This window comes from Ylistrum balloti, unplaced genomic scaffold, assembly GCF_031769215.1.
Source record: "Ylistrum balloti isolate Yb309-2 unplaced genomic scaffold, AGI_CSIRO_Ybal_v1 Utg370830, whole genome shotgun sequence".
In the NCBI taxonomy this organism is placed as follows: Eukaryota; Metazoa; Mollusca; class Bivalvia; order Pectinida; family Pectinidae; genus Ylistrum; species Ylistrum balloti.
Window position 1 is genome coordinate 19,999 of NW_026782479.1, and position 14,699 is coordinate 34,697.

The 14,699-nt window shown below is 39.7% G+C and overlaps 1 protein-coding gene across 1 annotated transcript in view; it reads left to right on the forward strand.

The window, feature by feature from the left end:
• The window catches only part of LOC132558842 (N-acetylneuraminate 9-O-acetyltransferase-like), a 47,326-nt gene that overhangs the window by 11,792 nt on the left and 20,835 nt on the right, over positions 1–14,699 (forward strand). Inside the window, exons 12-14 of the mRNA XM_060223454.1 lie at positions 2,348–2,456; positions 2,695–2,784; positions 10,975–11,094. Of these exons, the coding sequence (XP_060079437.1) occupies positions 2,348–2,456; positions 2,695–2,784; positions 10,975–11,094 (319 nt within the window). The remainder of the gene's footprint in view (positions 1–2,347; positions 2,457–2,694; positions 2,785–10,974; positions 11,095–14,699) is intronic.

Genomic DNA, 14,699 nt, shown 5'->3' on the forward strand with positions numbered 1-14,699 from the left:
TATCATTGTCTGTTGTGGTAAGTCAGGAATTTCATTATCATAGACTTATCATTGTCTGTTGTGGTAAGTCAGGAATTTCAGGATCATAGACTTATCATGTCTGTTGTGGTAAGTCAGGAATTTCAGTATCATAGACTTATCATATGTCTGTTGTGGTAAGTCAGGAATTTCAGGATCATAGACTTATCATGTCTGTTGTGGTAAGTCAGGAATTTCAGGATCATAGACTTATCATTGTCTGTTGTGGTAAGTCAGGAATTTCAGGATCATAGACTTATCATGTCTGTTGTGGTAAGTCAGGAATTTCATTAACATAGACTTATCATGTCTGTTGTGGTAAGTCAGGAATTTCATTAACATAGACTTATCATGTCTGTTGTGGTAAGTCAGGAATTTCATTAACATAGACTTATCATGTCTGTTGTGGTAAGTCAGGAATTTCAGGATCATAGACTTATCATTGTCTGTTGTGGTAAGTCAGGAATTTCATTATCATAGACTTGTCATTGTCTGTTGTGATAAGATAGGAATTTCATTATCATAGACTTATCATTGTCTGTTGTGATAAGTCAGGAATTTCATTATCATAGACTTAACATATTTCTGTTGTGGTAAGTCAGGAATTTCATTATCATAGACTTATCATTGTCTGTTGTGGTAAGTCAGGAATTTCATTATCATAGACTTATCATTGTCTGTTGTGGTAAGTCAGGAATTTCAGTATCATAGACTTATCATATGTCTGTTGTGGTAAGTCAGGAAGTTCAGGATCATAGGCTTATCATTGTCTGTTGTGGTAAGTCAGGAATTTCATTATCATAGACTTATCATATGTCTGCTGTGGTAAGTCAGGAATTTCAGGATCATAGGCTTATCATTGTCTGTTGTGGTAAGTCAGGAATTTCAGGATCATAGACTTATCATATGTCTGTTGTGGTAAGTCAGGAATATCATTATCATAGACTTATCATTGTCTGTTGTGGTAAGTCAGGAATTTCAGGATCATAGACTTATCATGTCTGTTGTGGTAAGTCAGGAATTTCATTATCATAGACTTATCATGTCTGTTGTGGTAAGTCAGGAATTTCATTATCATAGACTTGTCATTGTCTGTTGTGGTAAGTCAGGAATTTCAGGATCATAGACTTATCATGTCTGTTGTGGTAAGTCAGGAATTTCATTATCATAGACTTATCATGTCTGTTGTGGTAAGTCAGGAATTTCATTATCATAGGCTTATCATTGTCTGTTGTAATAAGTCAGGAATTTCATTATCATAGACTTATCATATGTTTCTTGTGGTAAGTCAGGAATTTCATTATCATAGACTTATCATATGTTTCTTGTGGTAAGTCAGGAATTTCATTATCATAGACTTATCATTGTCTGTTGTAATAAGTCAGGAATTTCATTATCATAGACTTATCATATGTTTCTTGTGGTAAGTCAGGAATTTCATTATCATAGACTTGTCATTGTCTGTTGTGGTAAGTCAGGAATTTCATTATCATAGATTTATCATTGTCTGTTGTGGTAAGTCAGGAATTTCATTATCATAGACTTAACATATTTCTGTTGTGGTAAGTCAGGAATTTCAGGATCATAGATTTATTATTTGCTGTTGTTAGAATTAAGATACATATTATCAGTATCCTATTACCATAACTTTCAACAACATAAAAATTTTGAAATTTAGATATTGTTCTTCTGTATAATGACCAAAGTAAGAAAATTTGAATTCCAGCTTTCACTAATTTAACATTGTGATAAAATGTTCATTTGAATTTCTCATTGTATGATGAATTTGATGGTGTTCCCCATGCTTCCTCAGTTTTGGAACGTATGGTTTTAGACCATCATACATAAAGCTGGACACCAACTCACATGGGAGACCAATGTGTCTGCGTGTTCAGCACACACTCTGAATGACTTCCATGTGTATTTGGATTCCTACAAATTGTTGAAAAAATTAATGAAAATGAAACTGTTTTTATTAATTAATAAGAAACAGTGTAATGTTTGTGGAATTGTGTCCAGTGGGCCAACTCATTATCCAAGACTCACAATGAAGGGGTAGGCTTATTATAGGACATAGAAATAGTACCTTATGAACTGTGCTTCCTAACAGCATACAATATTGGTAGGCTTATTTTCAGGCCTAGACTTATTACCAGATAGATATAATTAAATCACTTTCTTGATTCTGACTCGCAGTTCTTTAGTCTTGATCAATTTCTTTCTCTTTTTTTCATAATATATGTAGTTGGCTCACCACATTCATTTCTGTTTTAGTGTTTTAACCAATTACACATGATCATTGATTTTTTTTTTTACTTGTTTATTTCAGAACCAATTTCTTCATGAAGGAAAATAAATATTATACTCACGTGAACTTCATCCTCCCGTTTGCCTACATAATGATACTTGGATTCTTCTTCACAGAGAGCACTGATCAGGTAGGTGTAAAAACTAGACTCTGTTACCCAGAAACATTTCAGCAGATTTTTTAACATTTTTAATTCAATCCCAGAAACATTTCAGCAGATTTTTTAAACTTTTAATTCAATCCCAGAAACAATTCAGCAGATTTTTTTAAAACTTTTAATTCAATCCAATGTCAAGAAGAAACTGATATTTGTCTCAATAGATTGATTTTCAAATTCTATGTCATGTTGATCTTTTTGCCTTTTCCAGACAGTAGTTTTACACCGGGACCAAACAGATGAATGGAAGGGATGGATGCAGCTTGTAATATTGATATACCATTTAACTGGAGCTTCTAAGGTAGGTATTGTATAATAAGTTATTGGAATTCTGCACTTAGGTACATTTTGTCGCGTTTGTGTAATTCGTGGGAAGATTCATGTGAAAATGTTTCCTTGGCCAAATAATGTATAAAACATTTAATCTCACAACACACCTCTACACTACCCCCAACATACCTTAGTATTACCTCCTCCCATACCACAGCCACCTCTGTCCTCAATACATACTGCTAATGTAGATTCACCTCCCATCTTTAATCTCACAACACACCTCTACACTACCCCCAACATACATTAGTATTACCTCCTCCCATACCACAGCCACCTCTGTCCTCAATACATACTAATGTAGATTCACCTCCCATCTTTAATCTCACAACACACCTCTCTCCTCCCATACCACAGCCACCTCTGTCCTCAATACATCCTGCTAATGTTTATTCACCTCCCATCTTTAATCTCACAACACACCTCTACACTACCCCCAACATACATTAGTATTACCTCCCCCCCCCATACTACAGCCACCTCTGTCCTCAATACATACTGCTAATGTAGATTCACCTCCCATCTTTAATCTCACAACACACCTCTACACTACCCCCAACATACATTAGTATTACCTCCCCCCCCCCCCCATACTACAGCCACCTCTGTCCTCAATACATACTGCTAATGTAGATTCACCTCCCATCTTTAATCTCACAACACACCTCTACACTACCCCCAACATACATTAGTATTACCTCCTCCCATACCACAGCCACCTCTGTCCTCAATACATACTGCTAATGTAGATTCACCTCCCATCTTTAATCTCACAACACACCTCTACACTACCCCCAACATACATTAGTATTACCTCCTCCCATACCACAGCCACCTCTGTCCTCAATACTAATGTAGATTCACCTCCCATCTTTAATCTCACAACACACCTCTACACTCATACTAGTATTACCTCCTCCCATATACAGCCACCTCTGTCCTCAATACATACTGCTAATGTAGATTCACCTCCCATCTTTAATCTCACAACACACCTCTACACTACCCCCAACATACATTAGTATTACCTCCCCCCCCCCATACTACAGCCACCTCTGTCCTCAATACATACTGCTAATGTAGATTCACCTCCCATCTTTAATCTCACAACACACCTCTACACTACCCCCAACATACATTAGTATTACCTCCCCCCCCATACTACAGCCACCTCTGTCCTCAATACATACTGCTAATGTAGATTCACCTCCCATCTTTAATCTCACAACACACCTCTACACTACCCCCAACATACACCCCCCCCCATACTACAGCCACCTCTGTCCTCAATACATACTGCTAATGTAGATTCACCTCCCATCTTTAATCTCACAACACACCTCTACACTACCCCCAACATACATTAGTATTACCTCCTCCCATAATACAGCCACCTCTGTCCTCAATACATACTGCTAATGTAGATTCACCTCCCATCTTTAATCTCACAACACACCTCTACACTACCCCCAACATACATTAGTCCCATACTACAGCCACCTCTGTCCTCAATACATACTGCTAATGTAGATTCACCTCCAATCTTTAATCTCACAACACACACACCTCTACACTACTACAGCCACCTCCCCAACATACATGTAGATTCACCTCCCATCTTTAATCTCACAACACACCTCTACACTACCCCCAACATACATTAGTATTACCTCCTCCCATACCACAGCCACCTCTGTCCTCAATACATACTGCTAATGTAGATTCACCTCCAATCTTTAATCTCACAACACACCTCTACACTACCCCCAACATACATTAGTATTACCTCCTCCCAACACACCCCATACATACTACAGCCACCTCTGTCCTCTGTCCTCAATACATAATACATACTGCTAATGTAGATTCACCTCCCATCTTTAATCTCACAACACACCTCTACACTACCCCCAACATACATTAGTATTACCTCCCCCCCCATACTACAGCCACCTCTGTCCTCAATACATACTGCTAATGTAGATTCACCTCCAATCTTTAATCTCACAACACACCTCTACACTACCCCCAACATACATTAGTATTACCTCCTCCCATACCACAGCCACCTCTGTCCTCAATACATACTGCTAATGTAGATTCACCTCCCATCTTTAATCTCACAACACACCTCTACACTACCCCCAACATACTAATTAGATTCACCTCCCATCTTTAATCTCACAACACACCTCTACACTACCCCCAACATACATTAGTATTACCTCCCCCCCCATACTACAGCCACCTCTGTCCTCAATACATACTGCTAATGTAGATTCACCTCCAATCTTTAATCTCACAACACACCTCTACACTACCCCCAACATACATTAGTATTACCCCCCCCCCCCATACTACAGCCACCTCTGTCCTCAATACATACTGCTAATGTAGATTCACCTCCAATCTTTAATCTCACAACACACCTCTACACTACCCCCAACATACATTAGTATTACCTACCCCCCCCCATACTACAGCCACCTCTGTCCTCAATACATACTGCTAATGTAGATTCACCTCCAATCTTTAATCTCACAACACACCTCTACACTACCCCCAACATACATTAGTATTACCTCCCCCCCATACCACAGCCACCTCTGTCCTCAATACATACTGCTAATGTAGATTCACCTCCCATCTTTAATCTCACAACACACCTCTACACTACCCCCAACATACATTAGTATTACCTACCCCCCCCATACTACAGCCACCTCTGTCCTCAATACATACTGCTAATGTAGATTCACCTCCAATCTTTAATCTCACAACACACCTCTACACTACCCCCAACATACATTAGTATTACCTCCCCCCCCATACTACAGCCACCTCTGTCCTCAATACATACTGCTAATGTAGATTCACCTCCCATCTTTAATCTCACAACACACCTCTACACTACCCCCAACATACATTAGTATTACCCCCCCCATACACAGCCACCTCTGTCCTCAATACATACTGCTAATGTAGATTCACCTCCCATCTTTAATCTCACAACACACCTCTACACTACCCCCAACATACATTAGTATTACCTCCTCCCATACCACAGCCACCTCTGTCCTCAATACATACTGCTAATGTAGATTCACCTCCCATCTTTAATCTCACAACACACCTCTACACTACCCCCAACATACATTAGTATTACCTCCTCCCATACCACAGCCACCTCTGTCCTCAATACAAACTAATGTAGATTCACCTCCCATCTTTAATCTCACAACACACCTCTACACTACCCCCAACATACATTAGTATTACCTCCTCCCATACCACAGCCACCTCTGTCCTCAATACAAACTAATGTAGATTCACCTCCCATCTTTAATCTCACAACACACCTCTACACTACCCCCAACATACATTAGTATTACCTCCCCCCCCCCCATACTACAGCCACCTCTGTCCTCAATACATACTGCTAATGTAGATTCACCTCCCATCTTTAATCTCACAACACACCTCTACACTACCCCCAACATACATTACCTACTCCCATACCACAGCCTCCTCTGTCCTCAATACTAACTAATGTAGATTCACCTCCCATCTTTAATCTCACAACACACCTCTACACTACCCCCAACATACATTAGTATTACCTCCCCCCCCCCCATACTACAGCCACCTCTGTCCTCAATACATACTGCTAATGTAGATTCACCTCCCATCTTTAATCTCACAACACACCTCTACACTACCCCCAACATACATTAGTATTACCTCCCCCCCATACTACAGCCACCTCTGTCCTCAATACATACTGCTAATGTAGATTCACCTCCAATCTTTAATCTCACAACACACCTCTACACTACCCCCAACATACATTAGTATTACCTCCTCCCATACCACAGCCACCTCTGTCCTCAATACATACTGCTAATGTAGATTCACCTCCAATCTTTAATCTCACAACACACCTCCATACATTAGTATCTTTAGCCATCTCACAACACACCTCTACACTACCCCCAACATACATTAGTATTACCTCCCCCCCCCATACTACAGCCACCTCTGTCCTCAATACATACTGCTAATGTAGATTCACCTCCAATCTTTAATCTCACAACACACCTCTACACTACCCCCAACATACATTAGTATTACCTCCCCCCCCCCATACTACAGCCACCTCTGTCCTCAATACATACTGCTAATGTAGATTCACCTCCCATCTTTAATCTCACAACACACCTCTACACTACCCCCAACATACATTAGTATTACCTCCTCCCATAATACAGCCACCTCTGTCCTCAATACATACTGCTAATGTAGATTCACCTCCCATCTTTAATCTCACAACACACCTCTACACTACCCCCAACATACATTAGTATTACCTCCTCCCAAACCACAGCCACCTCTGTCCTCAATACATACTGCTAATGTAGATTCACCTCCCATCTTTAATCTCACAACACACCTCTACACTACCCCCAACATACATTAGTATTACCTCCTCCCATACCACAGCCACCTCTGTCCTCAATACATACTGCTAATGTAGATTCACCTCCCATCTTTAATCTCACAACACACCTCTACACTACCCCCAACATACATTAGTATTACCTCCCCCCCATACCACAGCCACCTCTGTCCTCAATACATACTGCTAATGTAGATTCACCTCCCATCTTTAATCTCACAACACACCTCTACACTACCCCCAACATACATTAGTATTACCTCCTCCCATACCACAGCCACCTCTGTCCTCAATACATACTGCTAATGTAGATTCACCTCCCATCTTTAATCTCACAACACACCTCTACACTACCCCCAACATACATTAGTATTACCTCCCCCATACTACAGCCACCTCCCCCATACTGCTAACAGCCACCCATCTTTGTCCTCAACACATACTAATACATGTAGATTCACCTCCAATCTTTAATCTCACAACACACCTCTACACTACCCCCAACATACATTAGTATTACCTCCCCCCCCCCTTCTACATCCACCTCTGTCCTCAATACATACTGCTAATGTAGATTCACCTCCCATCTTTAATCTCACAACACACCTCTACACTACCCCCAACATACATTAGTATTACCTACCCCCCCCCCCCCATACTACAGCCACCTCTGTCCTCAATACATACTGCTAATGTAGATTCACCTCCAATCTTTAATCTCACAACACACCTCTACACTACCCCCAACATACATTAGTATTACCTCCTCCCATACCACAGCCACCTCTGTCCTCAATACATACTGCTAATGTAGATTCACCTCCCATCTTTAATCTCACAACACACCTCTACACTACCCCCAACATACATTAGTATTACCCCCCCCCCATACTACAGCCACCTCTGTCCTCAATACATACTGCTAATGTAGATTCACCTCCTAACCTTATTGTCACAACACACCTCTACACTACCCCCAACATACATTAGTATTACCTCCCCCCCCATACTACAGCCACCTCTGTCCTCAATACATACTGCTAATGTAGATTCACCTCCAATCTTTAATCTCACAACACACCTCTACACTACCCCCAACATACATTAGTATTACCTCCTCCCATACCACAGCCACCTCTGTCCTCAATACATACTGCTAATGTAGATTCACCTCCCATCTTTAATCTCACAACACACCTCTACACTACCCCCAACATACATTAGTATTACCTCCTCCCATACCACAGCCACCTCTGTCCTCAATACATACTGCTAATGTAGATTCACCTCCAATCTTTAATCTCACAACACACCTCTACACTACCCCCAACATACATTAGTATTACCTCCCCCCCCCATACTACAGCCACCTCTGTCCTCAATACATACTGCTAATGTAGATTCACCTCCCATCTTTAATCTCACAACACACCTCTACACTACCCCCAACATACATTAGTATTACCTCCCCCCCCCCCCCCCCATACTACAGCCACCTCTGTCCTCAATACATACTGCTAATGTAGATTCACCTCCAATCTTTAATCTCACAACACACCTCTACACTACCCCCAACATACATTAGTATTACCTCCTCCCATACCACAGCCACCTCTGTCCTCAATACATACTGCTAATGTAGATTCACCTCCCATCTTTAATCTCACAACACACCTCTACACTACCCCCAACATACATTAGTATTACCCCCCCCCCCCATACTACAGCCACCTCTGTCCTCAATACATACTGCTAATGTAGATTCACCTCCCATCTTTAATCTCACAACACACCTCTACACTACCCCCAACATACATTAGTAATACCTCCACCCATACAACACACACCTCTGTCCTCAATACATACTGCTAATGTAGATTCACCTCCAATCTTTAATCTCACAACACACACACTACCCCCAACATACATTACCTCCTCCCATACCACAGCCACCTCTGTCCTCAATACATACTGCTAATGTAGATTCACCTCCAATCTTTAATCTCACAACACACCTCTACACTACCCCCAACATACATTAGTATTACCTCCTCCCATACCACAGCCACCTCTGTCCTCAATACATACTGCTAATGTAGATTCACCTCCCATCTTTAATCTCACAACACACCTCTACACTACCCCCAACATACATTAGTATTACCTCCCCCCCCCCCATACTACAGCCACCTCTGTCCTCAATACATACTGCTAATGTAGATTCACCTCCAATCTTTAATCTCACAACACACCTCTACACTACCCCCAACATACATTAGTATTACCTCCCCCCCCCCATACTACAGCCACCTCTGTCCTCAATACATACTGCTAATGTAGATTCACCTCCAATCTTTAATCTCACAACACACCTCTACACTACCCCCAACATACATTAGTATTACCTCCCCCATACATACTACAGCCACCTCTGTCCTCAATACATACTGCTAATGTAGATTCACCTCCAATCTTTAATCTCACAACACACCTCTACACTACCCCCAACATACATTAGTATTACCTCCTCCCATACCACAGCCACCTCTGTCCTCAATACAATCTAATGTAGATTCACCTCCCATCTTTAATCTCACAACACACCTCTACACTACCCCCAACATACATTAGTACATACATTAGATTCACCTCCAATCTTTAATCTCACAACACACCTCTACACTACCCCCAACATTACCCCTCCCATACTACAGCCACCTCTGTCCTCAATACATACTGCTAATGTAGATTCACCTCCAATCTTTAATCTCACAACACATATACCACAGCCACCCTCAATACATACTGCTAATGATTCACCCCCATCTTTAATCTCACAACACACATTAGTATTACCCCCCCCCCCCATACTACAGCCACCTCTGTCCTCAATACATACTGCTAATGTAGATTCACCTCCCATCTTTAATCTCACAACACACCTCTACACTACCCCCAATCTACCTCCCCCCATACTACAGCCACCTCTGTCCTCAATACATACTGCTAATGTAGATTCACCTCCAATCTTTAATCTCACAACACACCTCTACACTACCCCCAACATACATTAGTATTACCTCCCCCCCCCCCCCCATACTACAGCCACCTCTGTCCTCAATACATACTGCTAATGTAGATTCACCTCCCATCTTTAATCTCACAACACACCTCTACACTACCCCCAACATACATTAGTATTACCTCCCCCCCCCATACTACAGCCACCTCTGTCCTCAATACATACTGCTAATGTAGATTCACCTCCCATCTTTAATCTCACAACACACCTCTACACTACCCCCAACATACATTAGTATTACCCCCCCCCATACCACAGCCACCTCTGTCCTCAATACATACTGCTAATGTAGATTCACCTCCCATCTTTAATCTCACAACACACCTCTACACTACCCCCAACATACATTAGTATTACCTCCCCCCCCCCCCCATATCACAGCCACCTCTGTCCTCAATACATACTGCTAATGTAGATTCACCTCCCATCTTTACTCTCACAACACACCTCTACACTACCCCCTGACATACCTTAGCAGTATCTCAACCTATCACTATCATCTCGGCTGTCACCTCTACAGTATCCAAACTAACTCCTTGAAATATTAAATTTACTCAAGTGGTTATACATATATATCAAATGTAAATACCAAATGTTGCATATTTTTTCTTTTTCTTCTGCAGGTGCTCCCTATATATATGCACATCAGAGTTTTGGTATCATCCTATCTGTTTTTAACGGGGTATGGACACTTCATGTTTTTCTGGAAGAAAGGACAATACAATGTGTTTCGTTACTGTCAGGTAATTATAAGAAGGCTCATACCAGTCTGTTTTCCTTTCCATCATTACAAATGTACACAATCTTAGATGCGTATGTAAAGATATTTAATCTAGTTCCTATATATACTATTTCCTGATGTCGTATATTTATTGTATATTTCGTAACAAAACTTGTTAGAATATTTATTATCCTTTATGGGAACTTATTATTTTCGTAAGTGAAATACACAAGTGCTGATGGTGAGAATTTGTTCAAACAGATGATTGTTATTTAGGACTCTGAAATGATCAATTACTAATCAATTTCAAATTACTACTCCAAAACCTGGTGTCTGTTGACTATCGTCCTATCTCAAAACAATAATTTCCGTAAAAAGAAAAGCATCTGATGGCTTGAAGGTGACAAAGGGGTATGTCTGTTTGGTGATAAAATCAAACACATATAAACCTTGTCTGATTGTGTGTTATATTTCACCAGAAAACAGTTTTTACCCGGAAATTAATCATTTCATTGAAGGTAACTAACTCTTGCCTATGAGGTCATATAATTGTTATTCTGCTAGTTTAAATAAACAAGATATACATTGTTAATTATTATGTTGTAGTCTGCATGTATCCTTCTAAGTGCTTATCATATGTTAAGTATTTTTTGTGCATACCCAGTTTTTGTAACTTAGTGACCTATCGAAATTGCAAAACACGAAAAACAAAAAGATTAGTCTGCGTCTATTGGCTATGACTTACTTCCCCTCACTTTTATTCATATAATTGCTGAATCAAATTAGAAAGCATTTTGTAAATAATTATTGGAGACAGAAATACTTATTAGGGCCCGCATTGAGATGCGGTGTCCTTTAGTAATCAGCTTGTCTGTCTGCCTGTCATGGTTGTCTGTCTTTTTTTTGGTTTCTGTAAAGTATCTCAAGTTCTCTTGGGCCATTGGCACTCATTCTTTATGCCAAGCTTACTTAAAGCAAATGCTTGCTTGGGGTTTGTAGCTTTTCATCTCTCAAGGTTAAGGGTCAAGGTCACTGTTGCTATACATAGAAAATCAGTTTCCATGTGAAAATTCAAGTCTGCTTTGGCCAATGAAACTCAAACCTTGTACAGTTCTTTCTTACAAAAATGGCTTGCTTTGGATTGTTACGGGTCCCAGGATAAATGGTCGAGATTACTGTTACTCTAAATAGAAAAGTTGTCTCTACCATATAACTTAGGTTCCCTTGAGCCAGTCAAACTCAAACTTAATGCAATGGTTTCTTACTGAAAGTGCTTGATAAGGATTACTTTTTAGACCCAGAAGTTGAGAAGATTGAGGTTATTGTTGCTATAATAGAAAATCCATTTGCTGGAATAACTTGCGTTTACTGTAGCCGATCTTAACTCAAATTTGATACAATACTTCTTAACAGAAAGTTCTTGGTTGAGATAGATTGCCATTCAGGTCCAAAGGTCAAAGGTCACTGTAAATATAAGTTAAGATCAGTTTCTGTGTGATAACTTGCTTCGGCTTTGTCCAATCTAAATCAAACTTCACACAATGCTTCCTTTCCACTAGTGCTCTCTTGGTATATTGCTTTTTATATCCCAAGCTCTAAGGTCAAGGTCACTGTTATTATGAATGAAAAATCAGATTGTTGAATGTATTTGTTAGTATGTTTTTTTTTTGCCCACCATCAACAAATCGCTCTGCCCTGTGGTCCGTCATCCATCCATCATCTGTCTGTCCTTAAACAATTTTTGTAATCACTATTTCTTGAAGAGTAAAAGATGGATCTTTCTCAAATTTCATAGGTAGCTTCTCCATGGTCCCTAGTTGTGCCCATGTTATTTTGGGACTGATCAGAAATACAAATGGCTGACAGATGGAAATCTTAGATTTTGACCTTGGAAGTTTGCTATCGCTATTTTTGAGAGTTACAGCATAGATCTTTCTCAAATTTTGTGTGTATGCTTTCCTTGATTCCTCGTCGTGCCTGTATGGTTTTGGCACTGATCAGAAAAAAATGAAATGGCCCTCAAGCAGCCATCTTGGATTATGACATCACAAAATTGTTATTACTATTTGTTGAGAAATACTCAATAGATCTTTCTCAAATTTCATGTATAGGTTCCTTTAGGTTCCTAGTTGTGCCTGTCAGAGTTTGGGACTGATCATAAAAATAAAATGGCCGACAGGCAGCCATTTTGGATTTTGCTTATTATTATTGCTTTGCTCTTTAAGAGCAAAAACAGAGAAAAGAAGGGAAAAGTAAAAACATCCAACTTTCAAAGAGCATATAAAGATCAAACAATGGTTCTTGACTTCTTTTGTGTAGTGTAATTAAGGTCTTACCAGTAATCTGTCAATTTGGGATGTGTGTCTAAGGATGGGATGGTGGGTGAGAGGAGGGATTTCCAGCCACATAGCAAGGCCCTTGCTGACCTTTCATTGTTGTAGTTTTAGACAGTGCAAGTTTGAGTTTGCACACTAGATAGAAGAATTAACAAGAAGTGAAATTGGGACTTCTAGCATATGAACACAAGTTGGTCAAGCTTTTGCCTCTGAAACATCACAGGTACTATACTGAACTTACAGCGGTTACTTGCTATATTTTTGATGCTGCAGTCAACATAGTTAAATAAATGGGAACTGGAATGCTTGGAAGTAATCCTGTGATTTACTGGCGTTCACTCAGTGAAAGTTATGTCGTGAATATTTACACTACAAATCTATAAAGTACACCTGTGTGACAAATGCTTTGATGACTTTTAAACATTGACATGAAAAGTACCAAAATTTAAAAGAGATAAAATTTTGACCTGTTAAAAATATCTTATGTACTTCCACGCGTAACAGGTTAGTGTGTGTTGTTTTATGTCATAGAATTTAGAATGATAATAATAACTACAAAGAAAATGATAACATAGGGGTTATTTTTGCATATTGTGTCATCTGCCCTAATGTTGATATATTATTGAACGTCCTGGTACTTCCGGGTGTGCTTAGAGATGAATGTAAAGTTATATTATGTTGAAGGTCAATCGAAATTAAGTTTAGCATAATTTTAGAGAAGCTTGGCACTCAATCTTTGAAACTAAGATACCGTATTTATTCCAATAAATGCCCCGGCGTGAAATTTTTCAGACAGGGGGCAATTAATAGAACACAAAATTTCATTATTCGTTGGTCGTGACATGCCATGGCTGCAATTTAAAAACATTGTTTAACAAACTAACAAATTACTCAGCAAAGAATGCATTTGAAAATTGCAGTAATTCCAACATCGTTGTAGCTTTAAACATTGTTGTCAATTGCATTCTGATAACCTGAATTCTTGTATGAAATGACACGAAGTCAGTCGTGTCAGCTTCAGTCAAAAACATACAATGTTCATCATCACTTGTAGGCCTAGTTTGCATAACAAAATAAAAAAACACAGCAGTATATAAGCCAGTCTGTTTCTTAATAAATCCCACATACCTGATAACAATGTCTGGGACAAAATAAAATTACGACACTGCTTTCAAGCTTAAAGTAATCGCTTTCGCAGAGGAGAAGGGTAAACATGCCGTCGCAAAAGTGTTTCGTGTTGGCAGAAAACGAGTGCGGGACTGGTGTCAAAACAAAGAAAAATTAAAAAATC